At 45.0% G+C, this 22,664-nt stretch overlaps 3 protein-coding genes across 4 annotated transcripts; 1 reads left to right on the top strand and 2 right to left on the bottom strand.

The window, feature by feature from the left end:
- Positions 1–149: 149 nt before the first annotated feature.
- Positions 150–1,915, bottom strand: LOC133924184 (putative HVA22-like protein g). 2 transcript variants are annotated; one of them, XM_062369616.1, is made up of 6 exons: positions 1,744–1,915; positions 1,481–1,579; positions 1,013–1,069; positions 866–929; positions 562–768; positions 150–477 (listed from the first exon to the last, which is right to left on the bottom strand). In XM_062369616.1, exons 1-6 carry the CDS (start codon positions 1,773–1,775, stop codon positions 361–363), a joined length of 576 nt encoding a protein of 191 aa, XP_062225600.1. In that variant the 5' UTR covers positions 1,776–1,915; the 3' UTR covers positions 150–360. The 2 variants fall into 2 exon arrangements, with proteins under 2 accessions (XP_062225600.1, XP_062225601.1); XM_062369617.1 differs by having other exon boundaries at positions 1,453–1,579; positions 1,744–1,908.
- A 2,077-nt stretch (positions 1,916–3,992) lies between these two features.
- LOC133925465 (RING-H2 finger protein ATL13-like) lies at positions 3,993–4,712 on the top strand. Its single transcript, XM_062371386.1, has one exon. The coding sequence runs from the start codon at positions 3,993–3,995 to the stop codon at positions 4,710–4,712; it is 720 nt and encodes a 239-aa protein (XP_062227370.1).
- Positions 4,713–14,154: 9,442 nt separating this feature from the next.
- LOC133923487 (transcription repressor OFP13-like) lies at positions 14,155–15,501 on the bottom strand. The gene is made up of 2 exons (XM_062368775.1): positions 14,874–15,501; positions 14,155–14,775 (listed from the first exon to the last, which is right to left on the bottom strand). The coding sequence occupies exons 1-2, from the start codon at positions 15,396–15,398 to the stop codon at positions 14,350–14,352; spliced, it is 951 nt and encodes a 316-aa protein (XP_062224759.1). The 5' UTR covers positions 15,399–15,501; the 3' UTR covers positions 14,155–14,349.
- Positions 15,502–22,664: the final 7,163 nt, after the last annotated feature.

Here is a 22,664-nt window from a genome sequence, read left to right as displayed (position 1 = left end):
GTTAGTTAGGGTGTAATTCGTTATTTACTCGATATGGTTCTTATGATTTAATTGCATTAGACGGGTAATTAGTGCCAAACCTAATTCCTGATTGGCCAATTCCTTAGATGATTATTATCATAACTGGCTAGGATTCTCCTACGAAACTTTGAAATCATGTGCTATTTATCTAGGCTCATGGAATTGTGATCGGTACCCACTCACAATTCGACGCCTATCATCTATACAAGTTTTGTCCATAATCCACTTGTGTTCACATCAATCTGTTTCACAATGATTCGCTTAATCCTACCTAAGTCTATGCCAGTACCCTTTCAGTTTCTGTGCACATCCTATAAATCCACTGGCTCTTCTGGCCTGCTAGTAACCACCGCGGGGTCGCCGGTGCCTCGCCGCGTCCCTCCTGTCGCCGCCCACACCGTAGTCGTCGACGAAGCTCGGCCTCTCCGCCCGGTCCCCACGGAACGAGAAGAAGTTCTGCACCTCGGGAAACAGTCGCAAAATGTAACATCTGAACGCTACTAACCCACCACCAAAGAGCCAAACTGGTGTAGTGTATACCCTTGTTCTTGAGCCTCTGGATGCCTGCGACCGGACGTAGTCGAGCGCTCGGAGGAAGAGGTCGTAGCCCCTCTCGGTGAAGTTCTTGAGGTAGAAGACGAGGATGTCGCCGGCGTTGGCGCGCAGGTACTGTAGCCTCGCCTCGATGTTGGGCTCGTACTGCATCACCAGCGGCCGGAGGAAGGTCTCGTACACGATGTCCGTTCCCTGATTCAGAACACAAGAACAAGCGGTCACGCATGCAGCAAAACTTATCTTTTCCGACATGAATCAATGGATGTTGCAGGGTTGTGCTCCTTCGTACCCTTGTCTTTGGGTACCACAGGTACACGAGGAAGGCGAGCTTGAGCTCATAGTACATTGGAATCCTGTGATGGGAATGGAGGGAATTGTCATACTACAGCCACTTTTCTGAAGGAACATGAATTGTGATTGGTGCTTTGGTGGTTACTTGGAAATCAGAGCGCCAGCAATTTCGTCGAATATGACCAGGATGACTAGAATGATCCTGCGAGGTTGCTGAAATTGGTCAAACATAACGAGACCAAGATCTCCAAGCAGCACACATACAGTTAACACCAAGTCAACCACCCCAAAGTTTTCAGCAACGAGAAGGAAGATCTTGTGCTTCTACATCCCAAATATGAATTTGCTACAGAATTCCTCGTTTTTCTTTTTAAAAAAAAGAATTTGCTACTGAATTCCGTATCAAGCCAACAACACATCAATTCTGATACAGTGGCCCCTGTACCTGCTAGATAAAAATCAATCCCCTTTCTTGGACTTGTATGAGCTTTGCCAGATCCAATTCTGTGAACTAGTACTACCAATACGAAGTATCACCAGACAACCAATTAAACAAATCGCAGGCAGCTAAAACGGATCAATTACCCAGGGATAAAGTCTTCTGAATCATTACCAGTACTCGCACCAAAACCGGAGCTCATCGGCCCGGCCGGGACGCTGCTCGATCGACTTGAAGCACTCCAGCGCCGGCATCACGTACCCGAGCAGCACTCTGCAGCCAAGTAACTAGCATATGAGCCAGGCAGGCGCGGCCTTCTCCCTCTTCTCCTCCCAGGAACAGAGACCAACAAAAGCGGAGGCACCGCACGGCATCGCAAAAATCCCATCAAGATTGCAGGCAAGAGAGGCCTGGGCAGGAATGGAAGGGGCACTTACGTGAGGAATTTCGTCAGAAGTTCGGTCGACATGCTGAACCGAGCGTCGAATCCTCGCGGGGAGGCCGAGGTCTCAGAGCTCGAGAGTTCTTGGACACGCAATGATACAAGGGAAGGCAGTTGGTAAGGTCAGCTGCACCAGCAGGATCTTTTCTGGATGGGAGAGTTACGGCTTTACCCCTCCGGTTCCATTTAGAGGTCAATGGCGAGTGGAGCCCTTTAGGATCTGGGACACATGATGAATTTGTGAATATACTAAAGGGGAAAGTGAATTGGGTCTATAGGAACTTTAAAAGGGAGCTCAATGATTTAGGCACAATGTGGTGTTATTTGGTGTGACGTGACATACTATCTCGGATCATACATACATATTGTTTTAAGAAAGGTTCAATCAACTCTTAAATTTGATTAACAATAGTTTTCAAAATACTTTATTTGGAAACTTTAAAATCATAGATGTATATTTATCTTAAAAAATATTTTCATAATATCACAAATTTAATAAAATTTTATAAATATATTCTAATAAAAAATAGTGATCAAAGAACCGAGTCTTATTTAAAACTATATGTATTTATGATTGGAGACAATAAAACCCACCAAAACTGAAAGTGAGGTCGGAATTATTGAGAGAAGAAACAGGGGAGAGTCAGTGTTCGTGTCGTCTCTTGCAGCAGTACTCTCTATTTGATTCGAAATAAGTAGGGATGGAAACGGATCGGATACGCATGGAATCGAATTCGGATAGTACGATTTACCACATTTTAATCCGAATATGAATACGGATCCGGATATCTTCGAATACGAATACGAATCGGATAGTTCGAATACGAATCCGCATTCGGATATCTACTCGATCTTCGAAATTCAAGTTGGAAATTTAAATTTTTGAAAAAATTTGACTGAAATTTGATAAAATTCGAATGAAATTTGTTCTACTTTGATTGGGCCGGAATTTTACAAATTTTGTTCAAAATTCATGTTGAAAATTTAAATTTTTGATCAAATTTAACTGAAATTTGATGAAATTTGACTGAAATTGTTCCAATTTGATTGGGTTGGAATTTCGTTCATATCTGAAATTTCTAAAACTTTAGCAAAATTTAGTTCCCTGGTTGGCGGATACGGATACGAATCGGATATATCTCGAATTCGGATATCCACATTTGAATCCGAATCTCGAAAACGAATTCGGATATATCCATTTTAGTATCCATTTCAGAAACGAATACGAATACGGATATCCATATTCGCATTTTAACGGATACGGAATCGGATAATTCGGATTTCCTGCCATCCATTTCCACCCCTAGAAATAAGCACCATTTTATTTCTGAGAATAGTCTGCAATCATCCTCCTATTTATGATCAGATTAATATCAGAACCATTACATTTGAACTACCAATAGAGGATGCTGCGCTTTAAGATTTTTGTACTGCACCACAATGATTTTGTTTAATAATTTAAGCCTAATCGGCCGATCTAGATAGTGACATATACACGACACCTAATCGGCTAATCTACAGCTTGGAAACTAGATGCCGCGACCATGTTCATAAATGCTCACAACAACAAAAATATTAGATTGCTTATGTTGTGACAGCTTGTAACTTTGTGAATGTGTGAAGTCCCCAGGCCGTGTGATTGCTCATTGTAGTTACCTTGCAACTAAAGATCCAGCGTCGTGCATTGGTTTGGCAAGTTTGACTGTCTCTGTTATTGGAGCCAGATAATTTACTAATAGTCATTAGTGCTGAAAACTCGGGAGGCTATACAACTTCTTCGACACTGAAACTGTCGTCAGGTTCGTGAAGCCAGGCTCAATGACAAATGCAGCTCAAATTAATGGCGCACACCTTCCAGAGATACCATTTCATGCCGTTTTTCAAGAAACTCATCCAACTCAAAATAATTTCACATGCTCTTGCTATTGCTCTTGTTGCAACTATCAAACCGTGGCAACCGAATTCTCCTATCCACAACACGCATACACACGTGCACCAACCTTTGGAACTGGAATTTGATGGCCTGTTCCGACTGTTGTATTTAGAGCATCTCAAAAGAATTTTTTAAAACACATTCCCTATATCTTCATATAGGAAGCCTTCCTATAATATTTCTTCTATAAATTTTCTTCATCTCTAATAAACTCTCAATATCCCGTTCCCTATATGTTATCTATTATGTCACCGACTGATGGACCCCACCTGTCATTTCTCTCTTTCCTCATCACGAGCAAATAGAGCAAGATGTACGTCTGGTCCGTCTGGTCAGAGCTGGGCGGTGCGGTGGGCGACCTGGGCACCTACATCCCTATCGTGCTCGCGCTGTCGTTGGCGTCCCACCATGACCTCGGCCCCCCGCGCCCTTGCACCCCTTGCCCAGTGTCCCCAACCTTTTCTTCCACCTTTGCACGAGTGTCCTCTGTTCATCTTAGCTTCATCATGGAGCAAGAAGAGGCAGCGCGGGACCGAAAGCACGCCGTAGAGGCAGTGGAGAAGAAGGACGAGGTGGTCATCCCCGTCAAGCTCGACAAGTTCAGGAGCCAGGCATCCACCGAAGGAGGCGCCACCATTAGCGAAGGCTGCAGCGTCAACCCTAGCCAGGACGTGAGGCGGTGCTACTCCATAGGGACCTACGAGTACGTCATGGACGAGATCTCCCTACTCCACGTCTCCGTGAAGCCGCTAGACAAGAAGCGGCCTACGACGCGCATGCCGGGGCACTGCGTGGCCATGTCGGAGTGCGACTGCAACTCCAAGCGGGAAGGCTTTCATGGCTTCGATGCACTGCCCAAGCAGCCGCCACCGTCGAAGGTCACGGTGGACAAGAGGGAGAGGTTTTCGATCTCCAAGATATGGATGCGAGGCGGGCTGAGGAGGAAAGACAGTGCCATCATTGCCTCGTCATGCTCGACCTCGCGCCACATGTCCTCTTCCGTCTCTCCTCGGTGCCCTAGCGCACGGTGAGTGACGTCAAGGTGACGGCGGCGGCGGTGGGCCTGACGCGCCGGACAGACGTGGTGAGCCCCGCCACCGAGTTGGAGTATAATGTGTTGGTGTGGGACAAGAGCGCGAGCGTCGTGGACTGGGTTATTGAGTCCGCGGGCGGTGGGAGCGTGGGCCTAGTAGAATTGGAAGTCTGAGAAGGATTTCCTACTTCTAGCTAGGATGGAGGTGTGTTTAGAGGATTGGTAAAAATAAGAACCAATTTGAAGAGTTATTAGAGGATGTTTTTAGTCAAAATCTATAAATTTACCTATAGAGAATAAAATAGAATATATCTTGGATAGGGATGGAAACGGATCGGATACACATGGAATCGAATTCGGATAGTACGATTTACCACATTTTAATCCGAATACGAATACGGATCCGGATATCTTCGAATACGAATACGAATATAAATACGAATCGGATAGTTCGAATACGAATCCGCATTCGGATATCTACTCGATCTTCGAAATTCAGGTTGGAAATTTAAATTTTTGAAAAAATTTGACTGAAATTTGATAAAATTCGAATGAAATTTGTTCTACTTTGATTGGGCCGGAATTTTACAAATTTTGTTCAAAATTCATGTTGAAAATTTAAATTTTTAATCAAATTTAACTGAAATTTGATGAAATTTGACTGAAATTGTTCCAATTTGATTGGGTTGGAATTTCGTTCATATCTGAAATTTCTAAAACTTTAGCAAAATTTAGTTCCCTGGTTGGCGGATACGGATACGAATCGGATATATCTCGAATTCGGATATCCACATTTGAATCCGAATCTCGAAAATGAATTCGGATATATCCATTTTAGTATCCATTTCAGAAACGAATACGAATACGGATATCCATATTCGCATTTTAACGGATACGGAATCGGATAATTCGGATTTCCTGCCATCCATTTCCACCCCTAATCTTGGAGATGCTTTTAGCATATAAGTAGAGAAAATCAAGCTGCAAGCTGATCATTGGCGCCTGCCAGGCAGAAATATAGTATTCATAAATTCACATGTACTGTATTTATCACACCATCATGCACGCATCAAATAGAGAGGCTTGCGGTTGCGTATGTTTGGTGCTCGCGCGATTTGACGCTTGAACTGCTTCTTGCAAGGAGTAACGCACTGGTCCTCGAATGCTCTCGCGCAATCCGCCGTTGCCGCCGACCCATGAAGTTGCAGACGCCCAGAAGCAACCATTGTTCAATCGCTATAGCCCGTACGTCCGTCCTTCGATTTGTCTGGAGCTGCATCGGGCAAGCGTCCCCGCGTTGCGTTGCGTTGCGCGGCGTCGTTTCTTGTGGTTGCAGCCGTGTGCCTCGCGCGTGTCCACAAGCACTGGGCTGCAGTCTACACATCAGCCGGGGCTGCAGAGATTAAATGCCGTGAACGACTGTGACTCGAATCGTGCAAGCATCTCTGCAGCCAGTTTACACATGTACTGTATGTATCACACCATCATGAACGCATCAAATAGAGCGGCTTGCCGTTGCGTCTGTTAGGTGCTCGCGCGATTTGACGGTTGCGCTGCTTTCTTGCAAGGAGTAACGCATTGGTTCCAGGGTTCAAAAATTAGTTGGAGGTTCGAAATGTGTTCCTCAGTGGTTTCGTGGTTTTCACGAGTATCACAAAATTCGATGAGAATTCTGTCAAATTCATTCGATCAAACTGATTTAACTGTAGCAAAAGGTCAAATCGACAAACAAAAACCGATCGAATTCAACTGAAAACGATCGAATTCTACCGAAAACCGACTGCATTTCTCACATTTCGTTTGTGATATGCTCGATTTCCTAAAAAATAACTCGAATTCCATGAAAACAGTTCGGTTTTACTAAATTTCAGTAAAATTTAAGAAAACCATAAAAATAGCTCAATCTTGTGAAATCGATAACTAATTCATTTAAGCTTCCAATCAAGTGAAATAAATTTTATTAGTTTTCTTGTAACATGATCTATATGATAAAAATATTTATGCTCATGAAAAGTTGTATATTTTCTATGAAAAAATTTATTTATAAACCTAGTTAAATGCATAGTTAATTAAGTCTTTTTACATTATCCTCTATCTTATAAAAGTACATAAAATCATGAAATAATTATTGTAACATACATGATTGCGTAAATGTGTTACAACTAGATTAATTCATTACTAATCCATAACACCTCGAAAATTAATGAAACCACTTTTATTAGTTTACATAAACAATGCGTTGTGTAGGAAAAATAATGGTAGACATACTCAAAGTTAATCACAATGTTTTTTCTTAACATGTACACTTTGTAAAAATTATAAAGAAATTAATAAAACTCTAAATGAAGTGAAACTAATTTTATAGATCCTCCTAACGTACATCATACATTAAAAAAAATGTGTTTGCATGTTAATATTTTCTTTAACGTGAGTTAATAAATAAGTGGTACGCTTTTTAAAGCACACTTTTCTTATCTTTTTTCTAAACTTTCTCTCCATAAAATATGATGTAAAAGATATTATTTTTGATTTTTTTTTTCACAGGTCTTAGAATTATCTCTAGTATTTTTAGAATTTTTGTATTTTTGTATTTTTTTTAAATTCAAATTCAAAATTCCTGCAGACAGAATTGACCGGTTTTGCGACTGATTTTCAATGAATTTGCCAACCCTGATTGGTCCTCGAATGCTCTTGCGCAATCCGCCGACCCATGAAATTGCAGACGACCGCGTGGCAACCAGTGCTCAATCGCTATAGCCCGTACGTCCGTCCTTCGATTTGTCTGGAGCTGCATCGGGCAAGCGTCCCCGCGTTGCGTTGCGTTGCGCGGCGTCGTTTCTTGTGGTTGCAGCCGTGTGCCTCCCGCGCGTCCACAAGCACTGGGCTGCAGTCTACGCATCAGCCGGGGCTGCAGAGATTAAATGCCGTGAACGACTGTGACTCGAATCGTTCAAGCATCTCTGCAGCCAGGGGCGGCTCCCGGGGGCTCAAGCTCCTCTACCGCTTCACAGTCAATAGAAACCTCTTATACCTAACAATTACTATAGATAAGGGAGAAGAAGAAGAGTCCCAAAAATATGAATGAGCCGTTCTATCTAACTCCTCTCCACTCGCAAATATCTGCAATCTACAAGCTGGGTCTTCCTGGGCCGCATAGGAACGGTTTACTTGAAGGAATAGATGCAATGTTGCACGAGTAATTGAGTAAAAAAAAACTATCGGTCAGGAAAAGATTTTTTTTTTTTAGAAGTAGGAAACGTTGTGTAGCATTGTGGACTGCATATATACTTTGCTGTTGTGTGTTAGGCGTGTCCGTTAGATAGTTCAGTAACTGACAGAAGCCTAAAAATTACGTGCTTCTTAATTTCAGAAGACTAAGCTTATCCGAAATGGCATTTTGTTATGGCTGGTGGTTCGCAGGAGGTTATAGGGGTGCTTGATAGAAGGGCGTGACTTGTAACCTCATCTCCCCGGAACTATGGTGGACGGTAAGTGTAGAGCATAGCGAGAGGAGATAGATTAGGAGGTAAATCTTTGCTTGCTTTTATTTCTCAACGTGATGTCTCCTTATATAGAGACCACTGTCTAATAAGCCTTGCTAACAAACTTAATAAATCAATATGTAATCTAACTATCATGTCTATCTGAATGACTAAACAACTAACTGTGACTAAACAAACTAACTGTATCTGATCGGATGGCAAGCAATTGACGCTCAACTGCCTATGATCATGCGCTGATCTTCAAATGGTGCCGACGGTATTTGTGTCCCCACTTAACATCCCCCCCCCCCCCCTCCCGACTAACAGCTCGTCCCCGAGCTAAAAATCTGAGCAACGTTGCTGAAATGTGTGGAGATCTTCCCTAGAGGTACCTGACGCAGGTTGGGAGCGCCATTGAATCAGCACTTGGCGGACCCCCCCCCCCCAACAAAGCCGTGCCTTTAGCACGTGGCCCAGACTTGGTACCACAACACCATTGTGCGGTAGCGTCGGAGGAGCCTCGGGTGGAGTGCCGATGAATTTCTTCAGGAGGCCAATGTGAAAGATGTCATGCAACCGAGCATTGGGTAGCAGCGCCAGCCGGAATGCTATGGTATGGCCCATAGAACCATGGTCGCAACTTGCTGTCATACCAGCGGTCACCGAGGCTACTGGACGGTGAAGCAAGCGTAACCATACCCAATCCCTAACGGAGAACAATCGTCGACACGTTCGTGAGCCCAAATGACATGACGAGGAACTCGAAGAGGTCGTTGTGAGTCTGGAACGCAGTCTTTTCGACATCATCCAAGTGCATGCGGACTTGATGGTATCCGAAACAGAGATCCAACTTCGTGAAGAACCTAGCGCCATGCAATTTGTCGAGTAGCTCGTCGACAACGGGAATGGGGAATTTATCCTTGAGCATGCTGTAGTCGACACAAAAGCACCACGTTATGTCTGCCTTCTTTACCAAGAGCATCGGTGAGGAAAATGGCGCTATGCTGTGCCTGATCAAGCCATGCACCTCCATGTCGTGGCATTGGCTCTCCAATTCGTCTTTGTGAGCGGCTGCGTAGCAATATGGGCGCATGACCACAGAAAAGTTCCTGGCATCAAGAGGATTCGGTGGTCGTGGGCGCGCTGTGGCGGCAGGTCGGATGGTGTCATGAAGACATCAGTGAATTCTAACAACAACGCCACGAGGAGGTCCTGGCATGTGTGCAGCTAGAGTTGTGGAGTTGGTGGTCGGGGGATGCCTTGCCACTGGACATGGCGGTCGTGGTGCCAAAAGGATATGGTGAGGCGCCCAAAATCCCAGAGGATCGGGCCTAAGGTTGCCAGCCATTGGGTGCCGAGGACGTCATCGTAGCCGCCGAGTGGCAGGACATACAAATCCGCCATAAATTCTTTGGTCTCGATTGAAAACACTACGCGGCAGTATATTCTGGCGCATGGCATGCGCTCGCCATTGGCGACGTGACGTGGAGATTGGTGTGGCGTTGGAATGGGAGGCTCGTGTGCTGTGCCGCCACTTTGGACACAAAGTTGTGTGTCGAGCCAGAGTTGAGGAGTGTGTGGAGCACGGAGCCGCCTAGGTGCAGTGGAACCTGCATGGTCTTGGTGGTCTTGATTGCCGCAATGGCGTGGCACAAGATTTGCGGGTCATCGTCGGGTTCGTCCATGGTCACGGCCTGCGCGTCGTCGTCGTTGAGCTCCAATAGGAACAACCTTTTGCACGATTGGTAGCGCCTGCGGCCATACTTCTCTTTGCAGTTGAAGCAGAGGCCACGACAATGATGATCTTCCATTTCCTCTGGTGAGAGATGGCGGATGCTGCGGCCACCCACAGTGATCATGCTTGGCGGCGTGGTTCCTGCGGTAGAGGACTGAGCCACGTCAATCTTCAATTCCGTTGGCGGCGGCAACATTGTCTGTGGAGTCATCAGGAGACCCCGGTAGCACGAGGCTGTGAGGATCGGTGACGTCCTAAGAGGGGTGGTGAATTAGGACACTTAGAATCTATTCGACTTCAAAAACAACACAAGATAAATCTATATCAATTTCTATCTAAATGTACTCTAGGTTTATCTAGTGTGTCTACTCTACTGATCAAAATGCTTGCAACCTATTTAAGAAGGTAAATTGCAAGTAAGTAAATGCGGAAATGTAACTAAGCTAGAGAGAGCAAACTCGGCATAAGGATTTTTTCGTGGTATCGATAGCATGAATGTCACCCCTAATCCACGTTGGAGCTCCACCAAGGATATGCTCCCGATAGGCACCCGGTCATAGCTATTGAACCACCAAGTCACAAATATAAGGTTTTAACCCGGATAAGCCACCAAGCCACTAAGGGAAGGCCTCACCACAAGCCTCTCTTCCGATCCCTTATCGTCGTGATCACTTTGGAGCTTAAACCACCAAGGCAAGGGTCTCCGCATCCCCATACACGTGTCTTGCCGCCGCTCTACACCAAGTCAGAGGGTCAACAAGTTGCCGACGAATCACAAAGACTCTAAGGTGTCGACGTACCTCTCGGTATACGGTTGGATCACTCCTTGATCCACTCTCTAGGTTGCAGCACCTAGCAACACTTCTCTCTAGGCCTAATAGCACTAATCAGTCTCTAATAGTATTTAAATTGCATTGGATGAACACTTGAAGCACTTTGGTGGCTTGGATGTCTTCTCAAGTGTATATGAGATTCTCTGGACTCCAGCAACATACCACACCTTCAAATGACTAAGTGGAGGGGTATTTATAGTCTCAAACTTGCGAACTAGCCGTTGCGCCAATTGCTCAACTTTACTGTGAACACCAGATGATCCGATGACAGCAGTAGTACAAGCACCAGACCATATGGTGTGTATATCAGTGGATACTAGCCATTGGAATTCTATTCAAACTTCTTTTGAACACCGAATTCTCTGGTGTATACCCAAATCCATCACCGGATCTTCTGGTGAATTATCTTGAGCCATCCGAGCCTTCGCATCTTCTCTGTGTAAATTACTCCGGTGAAGCCTTCGGTGCGTATCTTTTCATCACCGGACTATTTGGTGAGTTATCCTGAGCCAAACCAGACATTTGCAGCCTCTCTGTGTAAAATTATCCAGTGCATCCATCCGATGTTCATTCCATTCACATAGGACCATCCGGTGAGTTAAACATTCTCTTCTTTTCCTTAGAAATGCTTCGGTGCAACTATCTATATGATCATCAGACTATCCGGTAACTTCATCCTTCTTCTTGAACAACTGCATCCTCTTTGGTAGGAATGCTCCGGTGAGATCATCTGGTGTGCACAAGCTAAACACCGTACCATCCAGTCAACTAGTCATCTCTCTTAAACACTTGCAACCCTCTCTGTAAGAATTGCTCCGGTGTATATCTTCCGCTGATCATCGGACCATCCAGTGGGTTGTTCTATTTTGCCTTCTGAACAGAAACACTTTAATGAGTACACGGTTCTTAACACCAGACTATCCAGTGTCTTCTTTCTCCTCTATTGAGGATACTCTGGTGATTATAGCTTTTGGTACACTGGACCATCCGGTGAGAACAAATCTTTCGGGACTTCTCCAATTAACTAAACTTTGTCCTGGCTATGATGGCTTCTTCATGTATTACATCCATGAGACCTACTAACATATTTTCTTGACAAACATGTTAGTCCCATGACTATGTTGTCATTAATCGTAAAAATCACAATCATGACCTAATATGGTCATTTTCGCTACAGAAGCACGAGGCGCTTGCTGGACTACCTGCTTGCGGCACTTGAAAGAGCGCGTGAAGCTCATTCCCATCTCGAGGGACTGCGGATTTTGCATATGAACGTCCAAACTCATGGCCTATTGCAAGCCAACGGTGAACAACTAGACTTGTTGTGCCTCGGTGAGGGGACCGATGCGAGCAAGCAGCTCCAAGAGGCACTCCTGGTAGTCACCCACCGCGCCCGTGCGCTGGCAAGCCACCATCTCACTTAGGGGATTGGATCACAGGGGTGGTGTGTAACAGATGTTTAGCAGCTCCGCGGAACAGCACCACGAGGGAGTGCCTTCTTCCCGCTCAATGCGCATATACCACATTACGCTGTGTTGAGGAGGTGGAAGGATGTCATCCAGACCGTCTCTTCCTCCGAGATGCGGTGGGCGTGGAAGAAGGATTCACATCATTTGATGAATGGTAATGGGTTGCCCTTACCGTCATACTTAGGGAAGTCAAGTTTGTGGAAGCGCGGTGGTCTATCCTCGTGATGCCCATGGACGACGGCTGATCTTCCGTCTTTGATGCTCGCGCTGAGCCGCTTGCTCACCGGTGGCCGCGGTCGGCACTAGTTCGCTCTGGTGCTTCTCGAGACACATGATGGCGAGGTGATGCACCTGTTGCTACGGGTAAAGATCAGCCATGGTGCCCTTGATGGTGTCCCATATGGTGAGCTTCTGCACGATTGTCGCCAGTGTGGCTTTGAGATCATCGGCGTCATCGTGGGAACAAGACATGGCGACGACAGGCTAGGATTGCTCGAAGCTGATATCAAGATGATATGGCTGGTGGACTGGCTGGTGGTTCGCAGGTTGGAGGGGTGCTCGACGGGAGGGCGATGCTTGTAACCTCGCGTCCGCATAGCTATGGTGGACGGTGAGTGTAGAGCAAAGAGAGAAGGAGATAGATTACAAAGTAAATCTTTGCTTGTCATTATTTCTTAATGTGATGTCCCCTTATATAGAAATCTCTGTCTAACAAACCTTGCTCACAAACTTAACAAAGCAATCTGTAATCTAACTAACATGTCTATGCGCTGAACTGCCTATGATCATGCGCTGATCTTCGAGTGGCGCTGGCTGTATTTGCTTCCCCACATAACAAATTTATTTTCACCTTGTTTGAGTTAATGAACTAAAATATCTTATTTGGAAATGCCATCGCAGGTGCACTTTGTTCGGTCAGGAAAAGTTGTGTAGCGTTGTGGACTCATGTCTTCTATTTTTTTGCTCAACTTTATTGGCCAGGACCGCCAGGTTGACAGGGCACGACTGCTCTACGCCTCTACCTTGGAAATTTTCACATGGGAACCTCTTGGAGGCCGGTCAACATGAGACCAAGGCTGGCAGTTCGCTTGGATGGGGCCTCACCTAGCTGATATTACTCACTCGTATGCCATGTCCTGTGAGATGGTCATATCATGGCAAGCAGCTATAGATTAATAGATTCATGGACATCTACGTCTTGTTCATCGGCAGTTCAGAGAGCATCATTGCCTCGCCTACGGCCTACCATCGAGCTAAATGCCGCATTAGCCGTCTAAAACGTCATAGTACAAAGTTTATGATACAAAAGTCCTGTAACTAAACGAGAGTAGGACTTGCCGCTCCCCCCTGTGTTACCTGTCATTCTAGAATACGTGCGCGCCAACTTTTTTTCCAAAAAAATTGACCATGGATACGCATAGAACATTTAGATTTGCCACGTAAAAATGGCCTAGCAGATTTCTTATAAATTTTTAATATCATTAATTTATAGTTTTTTTTACCAATATATGGTTTAAAAAATCAAGGTGAAAACGTATATTCAAGATCCTGTTTATGCCAAAACAACCAGTACAGTGAATCACAATGGTCAATGGTCGTAATAGCTGATAAATGACACCCTGAGACTATCTCTGCGGACGAATTGATGGGATGCAAACATCTCAAATTTATGGCCTGTTGGATCAGCGTCGATACTGACCAAGATGCCAGCAGCGTTTGACTCAACTTTCGTCTGGATCTTCATACAAAAAACTTGGCCAAGGTATGCACAAAGCTACGAAAATTGTTGAGACAACAGCCAAACAAAGCAGGCACAGAGATGAACATGCTTCAGAGTTAGTCCGGTTTACATTCCTTAACACATAAGAGACAGGTGGCAAAAGAAGGGCAAGAAAAAACATGCAAATTAAATATGGTCAATTAGTCATCTAGGCATTAGTCTACTCTAATGGTCAGCATCAACTAGTTTTAGCAACTGTACATGGCTACATTCATGCCACACCTTCCATTCCTTCGTCCTCAGGCACACAAAATTATTCACAAAAACTGTTATCTCTGAACAAGTCGATGAACAGAAAAAACAAAGAAAGAAACGAATTCCTCAGCTCTTGCCTTCTTAATCGTCAAAAGTCGCCGAGGAGTACTCCTCGAAGGTGATGCAAGACGACGATGGCGACGGCGACGGCAGCGACGGCGGGCTAGGCAGCGGGGACGCCTGCATGCTCACGAGCAGGTCGACGAAGGCGCCCACGATGGCAGCGTGGACGCCCTTGGCGTTGAGCTTGAGGTACCACGCCAGGAGCTCCTCCAGGGCCTCCCAGTCCCGCAGCCCGTGCGCCGCCACCATCTCCCCCATCGACGCCCGGAAGTCGCCGTACGGGTCCTTGGACTCCACCGTCACCACCACCGCGCCGCCCTTCACCGCGGCGGCATGCACCTCCTCCGCCTCGTCCTTGTCGGGCGGCGCGATGGTCCCTGCCGATCCCTCGTTCTTGACGGCCACCACGGCGGCCGCCTCGTTCTTGTTTCGCGCCGGCGCCGCCTGCTGAAACCGTTCGCGTTAAAACTTATTCGAACGGTGTGGTGCCTTCTCGAGTTCTCGTCGGACAGTTGACGACATGCAGATGCAGAATGCACTACCTGCTTGGGCAAGAACTCCGCGCCGGCCGGCTCGAAGAAGAGCCGCTCCGACCGCACGCCGCGCAAGACGGCCGTCTCACGCAGCTGCATCTCCTTCTCCTCCTCCTCTCCCACCTGCTCCACCGCGGCCTCCCCGGGCAGCGCCAGGAGGCTCCGGTCAGTGCACGACGGTTCATCTATGGACGAACGCCGGAGGCATTGCTCCGAAGCCGTGTCGTAGACTGTGTTCACAGTCCGGTACATGGCATCGTCCTTGGGCCCGCGGAACGAGCTGGTGCGCGGGTGCCGGCACGACGGCCACGGCCACGCGGACGGCGGCGGCGGGTAGCAGCGCTGGGTGTAGTGCGCGGACGGGGTCAACGGTGACGGCGAGGGAGAGGGAGATGGCGGCGACGATGGCGGGCGGTGCACGTCGCGGAGCTTGTAGAGGATGGCGGCGAGGCCCTTCTTGGCCATGGCCGCCGGGTGGTGGCACCTCTTAAGCTTGTGGAAGTGGAGGTGGGGAGGGTGCAGGGAAGCAGGCATTGCGCCGTGCTCGACGGGTGCGTGGTGGCCTTGCCGCTCTGCTGTGTTTGCTTGGTTGTCTTATAGAGGTGGAGAAGACGAGAGCGAGTTCATGACTACATGCTCATTTACTGTAGGGTTGGAGAGGTTTCAGTAAGGAATTGAATCCCGCCATTGATGAAATGAATGGTCCACCGGCCAATTACAAGACCAAAATTTGATGCACAACACCGCAGCGCAGAGAGAGAGAGAGAGAGAGAGAGAGAGAGAGAGAGGTTTCTGTTTTCTTGTAAATTTTTTTCGTTACGAAGGATATGTTTGTATTTTTTGCGCTAACCTTTATGTCTTCATTATTCAATGTTCGTCCACTTTAGTATTGGATAATGAAGATGTATATGAAAATTGGAGTGACGATATGAAAAATATAGCGATTTAGAGGAACAATTTTTAGTTAAAATGTAATTATTTGTACAAGAGTCATTCGATCTATTTCTCCTGCAAAGACTAGAAACATTGTCCATTTAATAAAAATGAGAGACCTGGCATTCGGATAGTGAATTGGCATCCTCGGCCTTTATAAGAAGTGAAGTCACTGATTTTAATTCTCTGTGAGTTATTGAATCTTAGATAGATGGATAAGATTTAATACTATATTATTTTACGAATAACTATAAATTACTGTACTTTTCTCGCAAATTATTATTCCCAGACTTCATAGGGATGAAGTGGAGGGGCTCTGTATCCTCTCATAGTTAGACTTTCTAAAGAGTCAAGTTATATGCTATTAGCTGTTCATATTGAGCACAGGAAATATGTACGATTACACGAAGTCATGATAAGAGTAATTAGGGAGGCCAGAAATATGTATGATCACACGAAAGTTATGTGCTTTTCCATTAACTTTCTGATATTTTTAAAATTTGGGATGAACATGTCTGCTGCAAAGATTTGGGTATGCTCGTCATGTTCGGCGCTCTCTGCTTGCGACCAAAAGCGTTCTTTGCCCTTTTTTTTAAATGTATTGTTTATTATGTTGAAAAGGTGCCTTTATAAAATACTTTGTAGTACTACCCTACAGCTGTTTCTGGCTTTCTGCTAGAAGAAAATACTAGGAAAACAGCAAAAATTCTAAATATTTTCTCCGTTTTTCAATAACTGTTATTTTAACTCAAATCAAAGTTTGCAAATATTTGTCATTCCACGCTTCCTAATGCTAGTTTGTCCATTTTGCCTCTTGTTAATCCTATTCAACAACTCTACGAGCTAAGTGTGTAGAAAATTCTAGATCTTGTTCAGCTGCACGTCCCTAGCCACAATTTTTGCCATGTGTCTTGCAAGTGTGCTGATAATAAGTGCAATTTGGTCAAAAAAAAATTTACCCAAACAATTGCCTAGTTTTACGTGTTTGATAAAAAATATCAAATATTGAAAAATGGAGGAAGTAACTGTGCTGGTGCAGTGTTCTGTTGTCTACAGGTCTCATGGGCATTGGTCCTCTTTTGACCTGTGGATTGCTGTTCATTTCCTGAAGGCATTTACAGTGCACCTTGTGGATTACTCTGTTCAATACTGCCACTTCTTGAATCTCTCATTCAATATTACCTGAGCTGCTACTGTTCTCTGCTTGATTTTATTAAAAGAAAAGACAGATGCAAAAATCTGTAGGATGCAGATGTCTGGCACAATCTGCAAGCTATTGAATGCAATGTGGCAGGTGTAAGATGTCACATCTCACACTTTTTATGGTCCTGCTCTTGCTCTGTCTTACAAGTCCGGTCTGAACTTCTGAAGAAAACCAAGCTCAAGTACATCATGTACATCAGCAGCACAGGTGATGCATCATGCATCCATGCATGCAATCTCGAAACTTTCTGAACATTAGTGAAACGGAGAGGGAAGAGAGGTCCATGCCAGTAAGACAATCACAGGTTGGTTGGGCACTGTGACAAATTTGAATGGAACATCTCATAGAAAAATCTCTCCCTTGGCCTCTTCCCCTTTCCAGAAGATTAAACAACGCATACTTGCCACTCCTGTCCTGTTCTTGCCGTCAGGCGCAACACCGGTAACCATGCGTGCAGTTCTCTCGAGACGAGCTTAACCTCCACGCGCGCGAGCGTGTCGTCATTCTCAAGACGAAACGCCATGTTTGATCGCTTAATTAAGCATCCACCATTGCTACTTTTGAGGATGAAAGCTTGGCTGGTCGTGTCATGGTTCTTTAAGTTCGTGTCGAGTGGGAGCTGTGCACGTGGGAGAGGCTTCAGCCTGCAGCTGTCTTGGGCCGTCGGATAAAGCAACCGACGGTCCAGATTAAGAGCACCCTACCTAGGGTTGTACCACTGCTGATTTGTAGCACCGGTTTTCGATCGAGTAGAGTACACAACTTGTAGTTTGTCGTGCACCGCAACCAAGCGGTTTCCACGTGTCTTCTGGCTGGGCTTGCCGCTGTCCTCTTAGCACTCAGGGAGCTAAGCAGATTCTGATAACAAATATGCTGCCTTGAACGTGGATTCAACAATTCAGGCACAAAAAGAATCAAAATGGAGGGGCAGATGGCCATGGATCCTCTTGATGTTCCCTGATGTCTTCTGTGGGGCTTTCCCTTTTCCTCAGGACAAGAAAAGCTAGGTTGGAACATAAACCACTTTTTTCCACATCTAAGATTAAAGGTTGACCCAAATGCTAGCACTCAAAGGGGTAGTGCTTGCTCTTTTCAGGGCCTAATGGCCTGTTCGCAAGAGGATAACAAGTGCTGTGGCAATTATAAGCCGACAAACGCCTACATGCATGGACATTTCGCTTTATAGCTTGCATTATCCCATGTTTTTGGCTGTGTCTGGATGCCACCTTCTTGTTTCCTTATATTGATGCTCTTCTTGTTGATAGTTTAGTTCTTGTTCAGGTTTTGTGGGTGGATCAAAAGACTTTTATGTGGGTGTGTGTTGTTGGGCCGTTTTAAAATTAAATTAAAAAATTTGTATCCAATAATTGAAGTGTTGGCATCTATTATATTAATATTTGAGGAGAAAAAAGAGCCACAACATCTGCTCTCAAGGTTACAAAATTACCATATTAATTAGAAAAAAAAATGATATAGATCACTCATTGTTATGAACGTCTAACGGTCTAAATTAAACTAAAGAGTTTTTATCAAATACAATTAATAAATAGCTAAATTCGGAATTAAAAATTATAGAAAATTAATAGTTCGATTTCCATATAGTTTGAGAAGCAAAATATCTAAATGAAGAGTCCAAATAAAATAAAATGAACAATAATTGAAATTGAGGTTAGAATAGAAAAAAGAAGGATCCATATCAAATATAGTATTAAAAAAATTAAATTATTGTAAAAATCAAATACTTAAATAAAGAGTTCGTGTAAAATGCAATTAATCAAAGATTATTATGATATTACAGCGAGACTAGTTTCGCTATTAGCATGAGTCACATTGCTAGTTAGAATTATATATAAACATCATACGTTGGTGTAGCAGTTGATTTAGTTAAAGGAATTCAGGTTGTTTAGCACCAGTAGCTTGCATCATCTGAGAAACTCATCATGATAACTGATAAGGGATCGCAAACTCTTTATTTGAGCTATTGGATTTGGATCACGGTAGGAGAGAACAATTTTTATTCTTTTCTTCTAAAAAAGAGAAATCAGGCACGTGCTGTACTCACTGAACATATAGTGATCGATGATTGTTAGGTTGCTCCTCTGATGGTGCCGAATTATGGGAAGCAGATTTGAAGCACGGGGAGTAGAAATACGTCTCTGACAGCCTGACTTAACAACGTCATCGTTCTATAACAATATTCAGAGTAGAACTTAGAAATGATGGAACGGAGTGAGCAACTACAATTAAAAGGATAATGCCCCGTCTACACATGCAAAGTTGACTTGTTTCTTGTCTCCAGCACATCTAGCTCATATAGTAGTAGCGAATAGATCACACTCTCATCCTGGGATTCTCACAGATCATCCGCTTCGATTCGAGCATGCATGTTGAATTGCTCGAGGTACTGATTGGAATTTAGAGCCGGTCCATGCATGATCAAAATGAGAGACAGGATCAGCACCAAGCATGTCCATGATTTTTCACTCTTAGTGCTTGATGAATCCATCTAATATACCATTGGGAACTGCATGATGAGGATTCATTAGGTTATGGTGAAAATGCACTTGATGAACCTTCGGTCCGACAAGTGTGCCTAAACAAATCAATGGTGCTAGTAGGTAGGTGGATAGCCTTTGTTTTTGTGGACGATGCCAATGATAGGGGGAGAGTAGATTAATCGTTCTTTTATATCAGACCAGCAAAATTCACGCGTAGCACTTAGCATTTGTAGCTAAAGTTCGTGTTTGTGTGAGATCATGAGTGATGAAATTGGTATAGTAATTAACATTATGATATAGGATGATGAGTATGTGTTTTTAATATGTTGCTTGATATGTTCATGGTAGTATAGTAATGTGTTGATTGGATATGCTCATGGTAGCGTAGTCTTGGTTTTGATATAGATGTAATACATCTCATATGAGTGAGGTTTTGCATGAATTGTTCATGTGCATGTGTTTCTTGAGGTCTAATGTAGTTGATGACAGGACCGGAACTAAGTTGAGAGAGGAATTGAGGTTTTAGTGATCAAGAAGGTTGTGCGGGGCATTCAGGCTAGAGAACAATGCATATGGATGTGATGTGTGTTGGAGGCGTACATGGAGTCAGTGGTTTGACCGTAGAAAGGATAGATATGACCAGCGGGAGGCGCAGTCTGAATGTTGGAGATGATTCGAGTCAGTTTCAACTTGTATCTTTTGAGTCCATCATTTTTAAGGTGTCACCTAGGTGTCCAGGCGAGCTTAGGCTCTGACTGTCGATGTTGCCATCCATGCGTATGGCGTTTCCTTGCACATTGTGGCATCGCGCTAGGCACGATAATGCGTCTATTTTTGTTCAACAGCTTAAGGCGGATGCCATTCGATGAAGTAGAGTGGGCAAACTAGTGGGAAAAGTGGCACGCGTGGGTAAAAGATGGAGGGAAAATAGATCGAGGGAGAGAGAGGGAGGGAAAGAAGCGGTGGGCATGTGGCACCTAAAACCGGTGGTGGCGTAGCAGGATCTCAATGTGTGCTTTAGAAACAGAGAGAGGGAGGGAAAGAGGCAGCTCGATGGCGATGAGATCCCTGCTCTACTTTGCTCAGCATAGGGATCCCTTGTCTACTCTACTCGGTAGCGGGATCCCCTCCCTGCTCTGCTATGCTCAAAGGAGGTCTAACAAGAGAAATAATCCTCCCATCCTTCTATTCAGCTCTGCTCAGTTGTTCTCAGTACTGTGTTGCTCTGCTTAGTTAGCTCTGCTCTGCTATTCTATTCTTCACTTATTTGCATGCAGCATTGCAGCAATCAACGGCATAATGGTAACTCAATCTTCCATCGTCGCTGAGTATGATCCAAGGACTGATCCAACTCGGAAGGCAAAGTCCAAGGATTTGGGCTGGAAGAATGGCTATTGGGTGGATCTTTCAAAAAGGGATGAGGTGACATGTACTCTTTGTAGCGCCAAGGTTTGTGTAGGATAAAAAGGTTGAAGAAACATCTGGCAGCTGGCTATGTAAATGCAAAAATGTATGAGAAGGTGTCCACTGCAATTAGGAAGAAGATGGGAGATTACTTGAGAGCCAACAAGAAAAGAAGACCATTGTTCCTAGATGATAGTGGTGCTGAGGAGGATGGAGAAGCATATGTGGTGGAGGTGGTACCAAATGCTTATGTTGTGGAGTCCCAAGTCTCCCAGGTGCAGCCAAATTCAGGGACAGCAGTCAAAAGAAGGCATGCACAAGCAAACAAGATCACGACAAAGCCAAAGGCAACCAAGTCAGTTATTGATATGCTTTGAAGAACACCCGAAGAGACAGTTGATGAAAGATGTTCAAGGCATTTTCAACCCACAATTCTGTCCAGCGCAAAGACAAATGAGGAGAAGCATTATGTGAATGTGCAATGGGCATTGTTTTTCTATGAGTAGTTGTAAGACAATTTTAGATTGCAATTGAAGCCATCGCACAATACAATTCAAGGTACAAGCCTCCTACGCTCTATCAGCTTGGTGAGCCATTGCTTCAGGATGTTGAGAAGGACATTGTACATGGAGTCTTGCTCTGGGCTCGGAGCGACCAAACACTAACTCGCCCATTTTCGAGGTATACCTAACCACCAGCTTGAACTTTCACTTGTACATGTTAGAGCACAATATCCTGCAGCTCCTGGTATAGGGCCTGACGAACTCCCCTTCTCCTCTCATGCTTCTTCTAATTTACACTGAGTGCATGTAGATCTTGAGCCTTTTCAGGCAGATTTAAGGACGAAGGAACTAATTGTTGTGCCTGGGGCACATGCATGTCATGTCTAGTGGAAGCAGCCACGTGCGAGGGCCTTTGGTCACGCCATTGCAGTGCAAACCCTTGGCCTCTCTAATTTTTGGAATGATGTGACCACATGCACCAACTCTCAGATCGTTTGGCATATCCCAATCTGTAAGAAGGACGAGGGCCCCTTCGAGGAAGACCCCTAGCTTGGCAAACTTGCTAAGGTGTTGAAACATGAGGGTTGCCCCCAGACCGTGAACTCCCAGGTGTCTGACTCCCCTGGAGGTGTCTCTCAAGACCACTAACTTGGTCTCGTAGCTGCTACTGTTGCCGCTGTAACTCATCAGAGTGCGGTGCTGGCACTTCACTTGGAAGCACCTCAAACTGATTCTTGGAGGAAGATAGGTCAGTAACTGCATTGGTATGCAAGCAGTGTACCTAGTGCTTCACATGGGTCATACACGGGTTGAATAAAGCCTATCTCTTTCCCCATCGACGGCTCAGGAATTCTTGCACAATTGCCTCTCGAGCAAGGAGCCTGCTCTGAATCAGATTGTAAATCCACTCATGAGGGATTATTTCCTCCTCGGGGACAATAGGAGTAGTGATACGAGAGGCTAACTACTGACGAAGCCTCCTGGCATTGGGATGCTCGCGCCTAGAGTTACAGCGTGCATGAGACCTTTTTGAACAATAGGCGAGAACCATGTTGTGATGTAGGTTCACACAGGTCGCATCTAGAGTCACTATCATCTTAGCTCTCTCGGTTTCTTCAATCTCTTCGAACTTCAAGACTTCAACGGCCTTAGCGAACATGCCTTGGCATTCGCTCTTGATGTCGGCGAATGCTCTCTTATGAGACTTCTCGGACTCTTCAACATTCATTGTGCCCAAGTCTTGCGTCTGATGGGCATA

The sequence above is a fragment of the Phragmites australis genome, chromosome 7, assembly GCF_958298935.1.
Source record: "Phragmites australis chromosome 7, lpPhrAust1.1, whole genome shotgun sequence".
Classification (NCBI taxonomy): Eukaryota; Viridiplantae; Streptophyta; class Magnoliopsida; order Poales; family Poaceae; genus Phragmites; species Phragmites australis.
Note: the sequence above shows the minus strand (reverse complement) of the source record. Positions and strands in the feature narration are given on the sequence as shown.

What these genes read in the sequence shown, in the direction of transcription:
- LOC133924184 (XM_062369616.1), bottom strand. Translation starts at nt 1,775, where the DNA reads ATGTCGACCGAACTTCTGACGAAATTCCTCAC. An exon ending in CTTCTGACGAAATTCCTCAC is followed by an intron (nt 1,580 to 1,743) that starts GTAAGTGCCCCT and finishes ACTTGGCTGCAG; the next exon opens with AGTGCTGCTCGGGTACGTGA. An exon ending in CCAGAGGCTCAAGAACAAGG is followed by an intron (nt 478 to 561) that starts GTATACACTACA and finishes CCCGAGGTGCAG; the next exon opens with AACTTCTTCTCGTTCCGTGG.
- LOC133925465 (XM_062371386.1), top strand. Translation starts at nt 3,993, where the DNA reads ATGTACGTCTGGTCCGTCTGGTCAGAGCTGGGCGGTGCGGTGGGCGAC.
- LOC133923487 (XM_062368775.1), bottom strand. Translation starts at nt 15,398, where the DNA reads ATGCCTGCTTCCCTGCACCCTCCCCACCTCCACTTCCACAAGCTTAAG. An exon ending in CGGAGTTCTTGCCCAAGCAG is followed by an intron (nt 14,776 to 14,873) that starts GTAGTGCATTCT and finishes CGGTTTCAGCAG; the next exon opens with GCGGCGCCGGCGCGAAACAA.